Consider the following 15,072-nt stretch of genomic DNA (forward strand, 5'->3'; position numbering starts at 1 on the left):
GAAAAGAAAAGGCCTCCAAACTGAAAAGAAGTAAAACTTTCACTATTTGTTGATGACATGATACTATATGGAGTAAATCCTAAAGACCATCAAAAAACTACTGGAACTACTAAATGAATTCAGTGAAGTTGCGGGATACAAAATTAATATACAGAAATCTGTTGCATTTCTATTCACTAATAACAAAGTAGCAGATTAAGAATCCCATCTAAAGTTGTATCAAAAAGGACAAAATACCTAGGAATAAATTTAACCAAGGAGGTGAAAGATCTATACCCTGAAAACCATAAGACTTTGAGGAAAGAAATTGAAGGCAACCCTCAAAATGGAAAGATACACCGTGCTCATGGATTGGAAGAATTAATATTGTTAAAGTGTTCATACTACCAAAGCAATCTACAGAATCTGTGTAATCCCTCTCAATATGCCAATGGCATTTTTCACAGAACTAGAACAAATAATCCTAAAATTTTTGTGAAGCCCCAAAGAGCCAAAGCAATCTTGAGAAAGAAGAACAAAGCTGGAGGAATCACGTTGCCTGATTTCAAATTATACTACAAAGTTGCAGTAATGAAAATAGTATGGTACCACAAAACAGACACCTGAATCAACAGAATAGAACAGAAATCCTGGAAGTAAACCCACATTTATATGGTCAATTAATCTTCATGAAAGGAGGCAAAAACAGGTGATGGGGAAAGGCAGCCTTTTAAAATAATGGTGGTGTGAAAACTGGACAACTGCATGAGAAAGAATGAAATTGAGCCACTTTGTTAAATCATATACAAAAATAAGCTCTAAATGGGTTAAAGACTTGAATATAATACCTGAAGCCATAATAAATCTCCTTGAAGAAAATAAAGGTAGTAAGCTTTTGACATTGTTCTTAGCAGTATTTTGGGGGGATCTATCTCTTCAGGCAAGGGCAACAATAGCATAAATAAATGGGACTATACACAGTGAAGGAACTCATCAACAAAAGGAAAAGGCAACTTACTGAATGGAAGAAGATACCTACAAATGATATACCCAGTACGGAGTTGGTACCCAAAATATAGGAAGAACTCGTACAACCAGTAGCAAAAAAAAAAAATCCCAACCTGATTTAAAAATGGGGACTGAATAGATATTTTTCTGAGAAGACATATGAATGGCTAACAGGCTAGATGTAACATCGCTAATTATCAGGGAAATGCAAATGAAAACCACAATGAGGTATTACTTTACCCTTGTTGGAATGGCTAACATCAAGAAGACAAGAAATAACACATTTGGTGAAGATAAAAGAGAACCCTCATGCACTGTTGGCGGGAATACAAGTTGCTGCAGCCAATATAGAAAATAGTATGGAGGTTCCTCAAAAAATTAAAAATAGAAATATCATATGATCCAGCATTTCTACTGCTGGGTATTTATCTGATGAAAACAAAAACACTAATTTGAAAAGACGTGTATGTACCACTCTGTTCATTACAGCATTATTTACAATAGGCAAGGCATGGAAGCAGTCTATGTGTCCAGCAGGTGAGTGGATAAAAAAGATGTGATGTGCATGTGTGAACAACATGGGGGTTGGGGTGCTGATCTTCCCACATGTGTGAAAATCTGCATATGATTTTTGACTCTCCCCAAACTTAACTATTAATAGGTTATTGTTGACCAGAAGCCTTACTGATAGCATAAATAGTCAATTAACACATACTTTGTATGTTATATGTGTTTTATACTGTATTCCTAAAATAAAATAGGAAAAACAATGTCGTTAAAATCATAAGGGAAATACATTTGTAGTACTATATTGTATTTATGAAGAATCCATGTATAAATGGACCCTTGTAATTCCAACCCAAGTTATTCAAGGGTCAACTGTAATTAAAATTGTCACTGAAGTGTTTTCGGGGTTGACATCTAAGTTGCAGAGACTTCGAGAGAAAATATTCAGGATCACCCAGGATATTTTGAAGTTTTGGGGTTAAGCCCAAGAAATTGCGTTTATCACTTCTGCCTACATTTGTTGTCTTGATCTCAATTTCATGAGCTTACTTAACTTCAGGGAGACTGGCTAAAGTAGTTTGGCTGTGTGCTCAGCAGGAAAATGAAAAAGATTTAAATATATAATGTGTCTGCTTTAGAGCCTGTTGCTGCAACTGGGAAGTGATAGTTGTCAGTTTTGTTTCTAAAGATTTAATGATTTAGAGTAATAGTTATGTGGCAACTGCCATTATTAAGTGTTTTAACAGTTACCATTAAAAGTCGTCGTTGGGGGCTGGCTAATGTGGAAAAATATAAAATAATATGTTTATTCTTAATGCAATCAACAGAAAATTATTTGTAGGAAAATATTTAAAATACTTAGCAAAATGATTATACTTAAAACTTGTAATAAATTGTGTACAGATAATTGGTATGCTAATTAAATAACATGCATTTATTAAAATATGTTTTAGTGAGGGTTTACTATATATAGTTGGTAAAATTGTTTTTTCCATAGAAAATAGTTTTATAAAATGTTTTTACTAATTCACACTCTTTTAACCCCTCGTTAATCTGGAGTTACAGTTTATTACTTTGGTATTCTATTTACAGTAATTTTGCAACTTATCCTTTGAAGAATATATATTATCTCTTCTATGAATAATATTACTCATGTCAGTTTATATAACTGTAAGTGTGAAATAAACAAGAGAATTATGAGACAGTATATCATGATTCACTCCCGGGTACTTTGTTCTTCAGTGACTATAATCCTTCACAACTGTACCCTGGCACTTCCTTTAAAGTTTAAAGGACATTTTCCCCTCAAAAGTGTGTATAATATGTATAAAATAGTGTTAATGAAACACATTTTTATTTTGTTCTTTTAGGCCTATGGCATGTCTGCTTTACCTTTAAATCTAATAAAAGGCACTAGAAGTGCTGCTTATGAACGTTTAGAAAACACCGAAGACATTGAAGAAGTGGAGCAGCACATTCAAACGATTAAATCAAAAGTGAGTTGTTATTTTATTGTAATTGGGAAGCATGTAAGTGCATTATCTTTGCGCTACTTTCTAATTATTCTAAGACATTGCAACCCCATATTTTTAATGTCGTTTGAATTTTTTTGCAACATGTCCTCAGCAAAATATGTCCATGGTTTTAAAATTTGTCTTCTGTGAAATGCAAGACACTAAAAATCTGAGAATTTCTTTCAGTGTTCTAATAAGTAAAAGCAGAAGTTTTGCTCAGGTATGATCAAGACCTTGCTTATTCCCAGGTATATTGATTTCTTGTGTAACATCAGATTTTACTGTATCACTTATGTTCAAGTTTTATTTACTAGTGGAATAAGGTAAAAATTACATGTAATCACTTTCCAGTTGAGTGTACTTCTAAAAAAACAAGTTTCTTCTTTATCACCTTGAAGTAACAGATGAACATAATTTATAGAACGTATTTATAGAACAGATAAATAATACTTGTAGAACATATAAAACCTATTTATAGAACATTTTTAAGTATGTATTAAACTAGCATAATCCTGATATAGAAACCAGATGATCATTGCATACAAAAAAGAAGACTACATATATACTGGTCTCTCTTATGAACATAGTTTTAATATAAAGAAAAATATTAGCAATTCAAACCTGTGCTGTAATAAGAGAATATTTTATAATTATCAGATCAATTTTATCCTAGAAATTCAAGGATGATACATTAAAAAATTTATTAAAGTAGTTTAATGTATTGAGAATAAATGAGAAATAAGCATTTGAATAGATGCTAAAGAATAATAAAAGTCAATTTATAGTTATGATTTTAAAAAAAGCCTTACCAAATTAGAAGAGAAGAGTGTACTTAAGAAAGGAAGCCTATAATGAGCATCTTACTTAAATGATGAATTAAACATTCCCATTGAAGTTAGACACAGGTCAGTGCAGTCAGTATCGTTGTTGCTCATTAGCATATTCCTGGAGGTCCTTGTCACGTAAGAAAGAATGCAGGTATAAACATTGGAGGGAGAGAGAGGAAAAGGGAAATATCCTTTATTATTCACAAATATCATACACTAAGAAAATATGAAAGAATGAACTGATAAATTAATAGAACTAATAAGAGTTCATCAAAGTGCCTGGATATAAACATGTAGAAATCATTAGCTAGTTGGAAGATGTAATAGAAAATGGTCTCATTCACAATAGCTGCAAAGTATAAAATAATAAGAAAATGTCAGAATCATCCTGGTAGAAATTATAAAAGTTACTGAAATACATAATAGAAGACTGAAATATACGGAGAACTTCATCCGTTCCTGATTGGGAAGATTGAGTAATGTAGAGATGATAGTTTTTCTAAAGTTTTGGTGGAAATTTATAAAAGACAAAATATGAAATTTTCGTAGACCCCCCTACCTTATAGTAAAACAATCCTGAATTCAAATCAAATACAAAAATTTACAAGACATTAGGAGAAAGTGGAAGTAAAATTTTATCTTGGTGTATAGAAGATCTTTCTGAACAAGCCACAAAAAACCCCAAATGCTAATTGAGAGATTGGTGAGTTTTACATTTTTGAGTTCTAAAATTTATGTATCCAAAAGCACCACCAAAAGAAAGTCTATAATATAGGAGGATATCGCAGTATGGATATGTATAAAGAACATCTTCAAATCAGTAAGAAAAAAGGACAAGCAATACATAGAAATAATGAACAAAAGATGCAAATAGAGTTTACTGAAGGAAAAATTAAACTCTCCAAGTGAAAATGTAAAATGATGCTTCAGCTCTTTAGCAGTAAGTAGGTTTGCCAAGCATCCCAGTTTGCCTGAAACTTGAGGGGATTTTCCAGAATGCGGAATTTGGAGTACGGAGACCGCGATGGTTGGTCCCCCTGTAATCAGAGATAAATAATCAGAGATATGCTAATTAGAGCAACTCAATATTACTTTTAACTTTTAGAAGTCTTTTTTTTTTTTAAGATTTTATTTATTTATTTGACAGAGAGAGAGAGAGAGATCACAAGTAGGCAGAGAGGCAGGCAGAGAGAGGAGGAAGCAGGCTCACCGCCGAGCAGAGAGCCCGATGCGGGGCTCGATCCCAGGACCCCGAGATCATGACCTGAGCCGAAGGCAGAGGCTTAACCCACTGAGCCACCCAGGTGCCCCAACTTTTAGAAGTCTTTACAGTATTTATCTTTGTCAGGTGTTAATGGGATTTTGGGGATAGATATACTGCTTGTGGGAATGTAAAATATACAGCTTTTTAAAGAAAATAATATGATATGATATGTGCCTATACACAAAAACACATCCCTTTTTAATAAAGTTTAAAGTTTAATGAAAGTTTAATAAAGTTTAATAAAGTTTAATTAATAAAGTTTACTCCCATTTAATAAAGTTAAAGTTTAAAAGCTGTTGATGTCTAGGAACATCTCCTACTCAAGTATGTATATATACTTATATCTGGGTGAAAAAGGATGTTCATGCACATTGTTAATGCTCCCAAAAAATAAAACAATCTAAGTTTTCAAAAATAAAGTGTTTATTAATATACCATGGTATAATGTGGTATGCAGTGATGAAAAAAAATGAGCTGGATTTATATAGACTAAAGAATATATCTTTATAGAATTAAAGCAGACTCAGTTAAAATTCTAACCCTCCTTATTATGCATGTAATTATCTGTGGGGCTTTTTTTCCTCATTTAGTAAATGGAAATAATATTACTACCAACTTCAAAGTTTTATTCTGAAGATTTGGGGAGAATAAATGTTAAAGAATAGAAGATTAGGGAGAATAAATGTTAAAGAACAGATCAGTTTTTTAGGTACAAGAAATGTGCTCAAGAAATGTTAGCTATTATGTACAACAAAAACTCATATTAGCATATATGCATGCGTGCAAATACGTAGAAATGTGTAGAAGGATATTGTATTGCTTAATGGTGGTAACAGTAGGAAAGGGCAGTGTGAAGGGAAGCTTTCACATTTTACTTTTTTTAAACAAAGGGTATGTATTCATATGCTTTATAACTACCCCCTCCTCCCGCCCCACCACCATGAAATAATTAGTTAACTGCTGATTTTCTATCCTGGTGTTTGTTTCTCTGACCAAAATTCTTCTTCTGTTGTTTTGGTCAGTAGGCAAAGCAGAGTGGGCCTCTAGCCCTCACTCCACTGAAATATTCACCAAATAGTAACTTGGGTTTATTTTTAGTGGACCCTTAATATACTGATTTTTTTCCTGAAATAGTGAAAGCTAGTTGTTAAGTAAAGCTACCTCATTGTTGTTATCCTTTGGATACTAGAATGGCATTTCTGAGAAAAATTATATATTTAGGATACAAAGTACTGTTTTTTTCTCATGCCACACACTTGAAGTATTATTGCCTGGATCTGTCTTCTAGAAGGGAATGTTTGTTTTCTTCTTTGTCCTTCCCAAAATACCTTTCTCTGAAGTGCCTTTTGGGAAAAAGTTTGAATAGTACCCATTGTACTTGACTTAAAGGAGTGAAGATAATTAAATATAGTCTAGTGTATGCAAAGTATGGTCTCTGGAACGGTAGCACCAGCATCTCCTAGGGCTTTGGTAGAAATGCACATATTAGGCCCCACCCAAGACCAACTAAATTTTATTTATAGAATCTAGAAATCTGTGCTTAACAAACTTTTCAGGTAATTGTTATGCATGATAAAGTTTGAGAGGAAATTATCTTAAGGTATGGAAGACAACAGTTAGTTCCAGAAGAGCATGGCAGTGCCATTATGTAAAGAGATCATTATAACTGTATAGATATCTTTATTAAATGATATTTTTGAATATTGTCTTCATTATATCTATGATTTCAGATGAGGCTGCACTGGCATATGCTAGAGAGCAATTTTATTGTCTCTCTCTTAAGAACCTATTTAAACCCGAATAGGGATATTAACATTTTAATATCTGATGTCTTTACTCTTTTTTTTTTTTTTTAAGACTTGAGAGAGAGAGAGAGAGAGAGCGAGCGAGTGCAAGCATGAGTTAGGGGAGGAGCAGAGGGAGAGGGAAAGAGAGAAGCAGATTCCCCTCTGAGCAGGGAGCCCAATGCAGGACTCCATCCCAGGACCTCAGGATCATGACCACTTGCTCAACCAGCTGAGCCACTGAGGTGCCCCTGATGTCTTTACATTTTAAAAATGTAGTTCTATAAATATTTTTCTCTTGCTTCCAATAAAAGCAAACAAATTTACGTTTCACCTTTTTTTGTATTTAGCAATTGTCATATTATTGTAATTTATTATTGTATCTGATTGAAGACACTTGGGGACAGTGTAGTTACAGTGGGAAAGTGTTTTCTTTTAACCACCATGGGATGGGTACTGCTTGTGGTTATAGTAAGCATCACATAAAAATAGATGGATGAAAGTTACCTATCAGTAGGTTGGCCAAAGAAAATGTGACTAATTTGCAAAAGTAGTGGGAGAATAAGAAAGTGACAGTTCTTAGCAATTGTTAAAAATATCTCTGCATAGCACATACTAGTATTATATCTCTCTGCTGGTATCTGAATCAGGGGCTGACCAAAGGGAGATAAAGGGTAGAACCAAATATATTAAGATAAGGGATAGAAGAGGAGCTTAGAGGTGAGAAAGAGTAATGGCGCAAATTGAATAAAGTACCGTGTTAAAAAGGCATTTTTAAAGATATTTATCTTCTTTCCACATAACTTTACCATATAGTTGGAAAACAGGAATCAAGTAGTTCATTAGTAAATGTACACACATCTACATTTTGATGTTGATCTTGTTTCAGAGATGTGTATTCTCACAAAGATGATGTCATTTTTTTTTTTTCAGGTTGTAAATTTGCCCAAGGCATATCCTACCTAAAAAAGGTTTTGTTGCATGATTTGCTAAATCTGATGGGTACTTTACTAAGACCTTAACTGTAAAAAACTGTTATATTTTCTTCTGTTATTTACAGAGCAAAGATGGTCGACCTTTGCCAGCAAGGGATAAACGCGCCTTAAAACAATTTGAAGAAAGGTTACGAACACTTAGGAAAAGAGAGAGGCACTTAGAATTCATTGAAAACAGCTGGTGGACAAAATTTTGTGGTGCTCTGCGTCCCCTGAAGGTAAATGGAGTTTTAAAAAAATTATGTTGTCACTCTTTTCCCAAGTTTATATAGACCTTTTAGAGTAATTGAGTTCTCTTTGTGAGGCATTACAGTGTGGTACTTGTGAGCATGAATTTTGGAGGTAAAATGATTTTGAATCATAGTTCTGTCATTTGGTAGTTCAGCCCATTACACACCTCTCTGAGCTTCATTCATTTACTCATGTGTACAGCAAGGGTTGTAACAGAGGTGCTGGGAAATTTGAATTAAAATAAAAGTAATATAGTATGTTGCTGGTTGGGACTTCTCTATAAATACGAGAACGGGGATCCATATTAGAACTCAGGAACCCTAACTGAAAGTAAAAGAATTTGCTTCATTGTTAGATGGTATGTTTCTGAAAATATGTAGAAAGGTATTTTTTAGGACAGAAAACCATTAATTAATCCTTCCTTCCTCCCTTCCCTTCCTTTCTTTCCTTCTTTTACATCTTTTCTTTTTTGAAACTACCATTTGCTAGCCTTGAAATCTTCAGACAGTGGTGCATAAACTCAAGTACCTACATTGAACTAAGGGCATAATAATACAACCCCAAGTCTAAAAAGTAGCTAGAACTTCTGGCCACAGACTTCTGTATTATCCATTCTGTATCTGGCATTTTAAACACCAAGCTTTGTGTATAATAGTATGCAAGTTGTAATTTAGACAGTGCAATGAATAGACTGGTTTAAGGAAAGTTAGGCAAGATGAAGCTATAAAGTGGGTTTTGGCTAAGTTTAAAAAAATGTTTGAGAGCCCAATGAAAGGGTTGGTCAGGTTGAGTTCTGCTTTGTCTTCCTCTTGAAATTAGAATGGATGTAAGGAAATGCATTGACTGCTCACTTTAAAAAGCTGCTTTTTGAAAGAGTTCTTAAAAGATATATCATAATCAGATCTATTGTGTATTACTTTTTAAACCTTCTGTTAGAGTCAGTTTTATTAAAGACTCACTACTGCTTTTTTGTGGGGTGATTGTCTTTATAATACCAAAAGTATGATAAAACCCTCCTGAGCTGTTTTTTTGTTGTTGTTGTTGTTTTGTTTTAATCTCCTCAACCTTATCTTAATTCTATATTTTTTATATGGCTTTTTTTATAAATATTTATAACCTGGTCTAACATTAGCTGCCTTGATTTAAACATGCCCTGTCCTATTTCACGGAACCTATTTTTAGAGGGATTTTTAAATCAACTTATTAAGTGTGCAGACTGATTTTGCAAAATACAGTTGTGTAGATATGGAAGATCACATTACTCTAAAAAGCTACTTGATTGATGTCTTCGCCTGTCCCACTGAACTCAAACCGCGGATAGCTGTTGATGTCCTTCCGTCATTGTGGTTTAGTTTTACGTGCTTTATAATTTCATGTAAATGAAATCATAGAGTGTAGTATAATCTTTTTTCTGGCTTTTTTGGTGCAACAAAATATTTCTTGAGTTTTGTCTGTGTTGCGTGTTTTCTTTCAGTAATTCATTCTGTTTTACTGCTGGGTAGCATCCTGGTGTGTATGTCTATGTCACAGTTTGTTTATCCACTCACCTTTTAGTGGAGATTTGAGTTATTTCCAGTTAGAGATTATTAGGAATAATGCTGATGTGAACATCTGGTATAGATGTGTGTTTTCATTTCATTCATTTTTGTTGGGTAAATAGTAGAATTTCTGGGTCTAATGTTTAATGTACATATAACTTTATAAGAAACTGCCAAAGTATTTTCCAAAGTGGTTGTACCATTTTACATTTCCCACAGCAATATGAGATTTCAAATTGCTTCACATCCTTGTCAACTCTTATATTGTAACTTTGTAAGAGTCATTCTGATGGATGTATGATACTATTTCATTATGGCTTTGATTTGCATTTCCTTGGTGACTAATTATACTGAGCATTTTTTTAGTATTCTTATTGTATATTTTCTTTAAAATGCCTGTGTATATCTTTTGTCCTTTTTAAAAATTAATTGTTTTATGAGTGAGTTACAGGAATTCTTTATATATTCTGCATTAAGTACTTTGTGAAATATATGTATTGTGAATGTTGTCTCTTTATAGCTTGCCTTTATGTTTTCTTAAACTGGTATTCAAAGAGATCTTCCTTAAATTTTTATTGCAATCATTTTTTCATATGTTTTCTTCTGGAAATTTTATGGTTTTAGCTTTATAAATTTTAGGTTCATAGTCCATTTTAAGTTAATTTTGTGGGATGGTATAACCTCGGGGTTTATTTTCCATATGGATATTCAGTTGTTTCAGCAGCATTTTTGTAAAGACTCTTCTTTGCTCATTGATGTTCCTTGATACTTTTGTCAAACCCATTGATCATGTGTATGTGTGGGTCTATTTCAGGACTTTTTCTTTTGCTTCATTGATTTGTATGTCCTTATGATGAAACTTGATTACTGATTTGTTATACAGTCAGTCAGGAAATCAAGGAGTATAAATTCTTCAGTTTTGGTTTTCTTTTTCAATATTGTTTTAGCTATGCTAGCTCTTCTGCATGTTCATGTAAATTTTAGAATCAACTTAGAATTCTACAGAATATTCACTGGGATTTCTGTTATGATTACTTTGAATCTGTAGGCAAATTTGGGGAGAATTGACGTTGTAAACTTGAACCAAAGGAGAGTTTGTAAGCCACTAAAACTGACACCAGCCTTTTGCAGTGAAGAAAGAAAGGCTATTTATTGCTGTGGCACCACCTAGGATAGCAGGGAGCTAATGCTCTGAAGCCTGAACTGCCTGATGGCTTGCAAGTGAAGGTTTTTTTTTTTTTTTTTTTAAAGATTTTGTTTATTTATTTGACAGAGATCACAAGTAGGCAGAGAGTCCGGCAGAGAGAGAGGAGGAAGGAAGCTAAGCTCCCTCCTGAGCAGAGAGCCCAATGCTGGGTCGGGGTGGGGCTCAATCCCAGGATCCTGGGATCATGACCTGAGCTGAAGGCAGAGGCTTTAACCCATTGAGCCACCCAGGCGCCCCTGCAAGTGAAGGTTTTTAAAGGCAGATTTTGGGGGAGGAGGCCTCCTGAGGAGGTCAACCCCACTAATTTGAGGCCCATGTTAGCTGTTAGCTGTTTTGTCTGGTACCCCAGAGGTCTTTTCCATCTCAAAAGGTTCAGAATCTGAAAAATACCTTTATTCTTTATGTTAAAAATTTCTAGTCCATGAACATGAGAGCTTTCCATTTATTTATTGTATCTGAAAGTTCTCTTTGCAGTATTTTGTATATTAAGCATAAAGGTCTCTCGAATATTTTGATAAATTTTTCTGTATTTTTGTTTATACTGTTACACATGATTTTGTTTAATTTCAATTTTCAATTTTTGACTTTTAGTATGTAGAAATTTGTTTTTGTACATTGATGTCATATTATGCAACCTGGCTAAATTATTACTTCTAGTAGTCTTTTTATAGATTCCTAAGGAATTTTTATGTACATGGACATGTTGGCTGCTAAAAGGCAATTTTATTTCTTCCTTTTCAATCTAAGAGTTCCATGTGGTTTTTTTTTTCTTATTACACTGGCTAAAACCTGCCACACAATTTACCACTTATTCTTTTTGTTATATAAATGTATTATTCTTGAATATGGATTGAAATTCTTATCTACTTTTCATTTTCTGGGCCTATTAGGAATAATAGGAATAATTAGGAACAGGTAGGAGTAATAGGCATGCCTGGAGAAAAACTCTGGGCATATAAACTTATTGTTATATAATTGAGGGTTTAACATGAATGTGAAAGGATAAGCACTGCTTTGAAATATGAAAATTGTTTATTCATCATTCTGTGCACAGTTGATATAATTTAGAAATAGGAAGCCACATGCTCTTAGTGTCTCTTCAACATTAGGATCCAAGTAGTCCTAGTCAAAGAAAGTAGAGACAGGCCCACTCATTCCTCTGCATTGCTCAGTACATTTTAGAGGTGACAGACCTGTGAGAAGCTCCTGATAGAAAATTTCTTTGAAGTTATGCTCTATCTCAAAATTTTGTGCTAATATTTCCTTTTACTCTGTATTCGAATCCATGTTTATATAAAATGAATTAGACTTTTTTTTGTTTTTTTGCAAATGCAGAAGTTTAGAGTTTGATGATTCTACGATTTTTTGGTAAAAATACTATAATTTCTTAAGATTAGATCCCCATGAGATAACTGCTGATCTTGTGATTTCACATTGCCATGTATTTTGTAGGGTATGCATACCTCGTGTCTTTTTTTTTTTTTTTTTTTAAGATTTTTATTTATTTGAGAGAGGGAGCACAAGTGGGGTGGGGAGAGGGAAGGGGCAGAAGGAGAGGGAGAAGCAGGCTTCCCGCTAAGCAGGGAGCCAGATGCCAGGTCTCTATCCCAGGACTCTGGAATTATGACCCGAGCCAAAGGCAGACACTTAACTGCCAGAGCCACCCAGGTGTCCCTGCATACCTCATTTCAGAGGCATAGATTTTGCTGCATACATCTGGTTTTGAGTGCTTGTTCTGATCCTTACCAGCTATATAAACTTGTAACTTAACCTTTCTTTTTCTTTTTTTTAAAGATTTATTTATTTATTTTTGAGAGAGAGCGCACACACGCACACACGAGTGCAGGGAGGAGCAGAGGGAGAGAGAAATTTTAGTAGATTCCATGCTGAGTTTGGAGTCTGACATGGGGCTTAGTCTCACAACCCTGAGATCTTGGCCTGAGCCGAAATCAGGAGTCAGATTATTAACCCACTGCACCATCCAGGTGCCCCATTACTTCACCTTTCTAAACCTTACCTTTTCTCATCCTTATAATGGAGTTACATACTTACTTTATTTTTGTTATGGGAATTAAAAGAAATAAGGTATATAGTGTTAGTGCCTTTTGATTGAAACAGCTCAGAAAGCTGCAGGCTGCTATTGTTAGAGTTCTGTATATAGGATTTTTCAACTTCTTAAATGCTGCCATAGAACTCAAGGGAAAAAAAATCCATTTTATGTTGTAGACATTTATAAAACTAAGCATCTAATTAGAATAAGTTAATGGCTCCTTAAAACAACTTTTATATATAATACTGAATACATTTCTAAACATACAGTCTAATGTTAATTAAATACTTCAATAAATTCTCCTCTGACAGGCATTCTATGAACTTTTACAGCTAATTGGCCTGGGTGACCTATAGATTCACTAGGTTTTAAATACAATTTTTGATTTTATTATATCGCTACATTTACTATATATACACACACACATACACACACACACTCACTCTAGATATTTGCCTATTTGGGATATCTTATGTAAGTGGAATTATTCTGTATTTGTTATTTTATGTATGGCTTATTTCAGTTTGTATAATGTCTTCAGGATTCATCCATGTTGTAGATGTATCAAAATTTCATTCCTTTTTAAGACTCAATAATATTGGGTTATATGTATATTTCACATTTTGTTTATCTGTTGGTACACATTTGGATCATTTCCAGCTTTTGGCTATTGTGAATTGTGAATAGTGCTGCTCTGGTAACTGATGTACAAGTATGTTTGAGTCCCTGCTTTCAATTCTTCTGCGTATATACTTAGAAATGAAATTGCTGGATCATATTTCAGTTTTGTGTTTAGCTTTTTAAGTTATTTTTCACAGTGGCTGTACCATTTTATATTCCCACCAGAAATGCACAAGGCTTTCAGTTTTTCCACATTCTTTCAAACACTTAATTTTCTATTGTTTTGATAATAACCAACCTTATGGTTGTGAAGCGATATATCATTGTGGCTTTGATTTGCATTTCCCTAATAATTAGTGATGTTGAGCATCTTTTCATTTGCTTATTGACCATTTGTATATTTTCTTTATAGAAATGTTCATTCAAGTCCTTTGCCCATTTTTAAATTATATTTTGTCAAGTTGTAAGAGTTTTTTTTTTTTTTAATAATCTGAATATTAACTCCTTATCATATATATGATTTGCAAAGATTTTCTCCCAGTCTTGGGTTGCCTTTTCACTGTGTTAATAGTGTCTTTGATACACTAAAGTTTTTAATCTTGATGAAGTCCAATTTATTTAATGTTTTTGTTTTACCTATCCTTCAGTATGCTATCCAAAAAACAATTGCCAACTCCAGTGCCATGAAGATGTTCCCCCTTTATATCCCTAAAAGTTTAATAGCTTCCACTCTTAGGTTTAGGTCTTTCTATATATTGAATTAACTTTTGTATATGGTTAAGGGTAAGGATCCAGTTTCATTCTTTTGCATTTGGATGACCCTTACCCAGCACCATTTGTTGAAAGGACTGGCCTTCTCCCATGGAATGGTCTTGGCACCATTATCAAACATCACTGGATCATATAGAGGAGAGTTCATTTCTGGGGTCTCTTCCATTGGTTATATATCTGCCTTTATGCCAGTACCAAGCTGTTTTGATTACTGTAGCTTTGTAGTTTGTTTGTTTGTTTGTTTTTTTAATTAACATATAATGTATTATTTGTTTCAGGGGTACACGTCTGATTTATCAGTCTTACACAATTCATAGCACTCACCATAGCACATACTTTCCCCAGTATCTCATCACCCAGCCACCCCATCCCTCCTACCCACCTCCAGTCCAGGAACCCTCAGTTTGTTTCCTGAGATTAAGAGTCTCTTACGGTTTGTCTCCCTCTCTGGATTTGTCTTGTTTCATTTTTCCCTTCCTCCACTATGATCCTCTGTCTTGTTTCTCAAATTCCTCAAATCAGTGAGATATGATAGTTGTCTTTCTCTGATTGACTGATTTCACTTAGCATAATACCCTCTAGTTCCATCCGTGTTGTTGCAAATGGCAAGATTTTGTTGTTGTTGTTTTTAATGGTTGTGTGATATTCCATTGTACACACACACACACACACACACACACACATCTTCTTTATCCATTCATCTGTTGATGGACATCTAGGTTCTTTCCGTAGTTTGGCTATTGTAGACATTGCTGCTATACACATTCAGGTGCACG

General features: G+C 33.9%; 1 protein-coding gene across 1 annotated transcript in view; it reads left to right on the forward strand.

Annotated features, from left to right (window-relative positions):
- LMBRD1 (LMBR1 domain containing 1) overlaps window positions 1–15,072 on the forward strand; it is a 134,551-nt gene that overhangs the window by 62,633 nt on the left and 56,846 nt on the right. The window contains exons 8-9 of the mRNA XM_032864443.1: window positions 2,865–2,990; window positions 7,944–8,096. Of these exons, the coding sequence (XP_032720334.1) occupies window positions 2,865–2,990; window positions 7,944–8,096 (279 nt within the window). The remainder of the gene's footprint in view (window positions 1–2,864; window positions 2,991–7,943; window positions 8,097–15,072) is intronic.

The sequence above is a fragment of the Lontra canadensis genome, unplaced genomic scaffold (genome assembly GCF_010015895.1).
Source record: "Lontra canadensis isolate GAN:19392208 unplaced genomic scaffold, GSC_riverotter_1.0 scaffold27, whole genome shotgun sequence".
Taxonomy (NCBI): Eukaryota; Metazoa; Chordata; class Mammalia; order Carnivora; family Mustelidae; genus Lontra; species Lontra canadensis.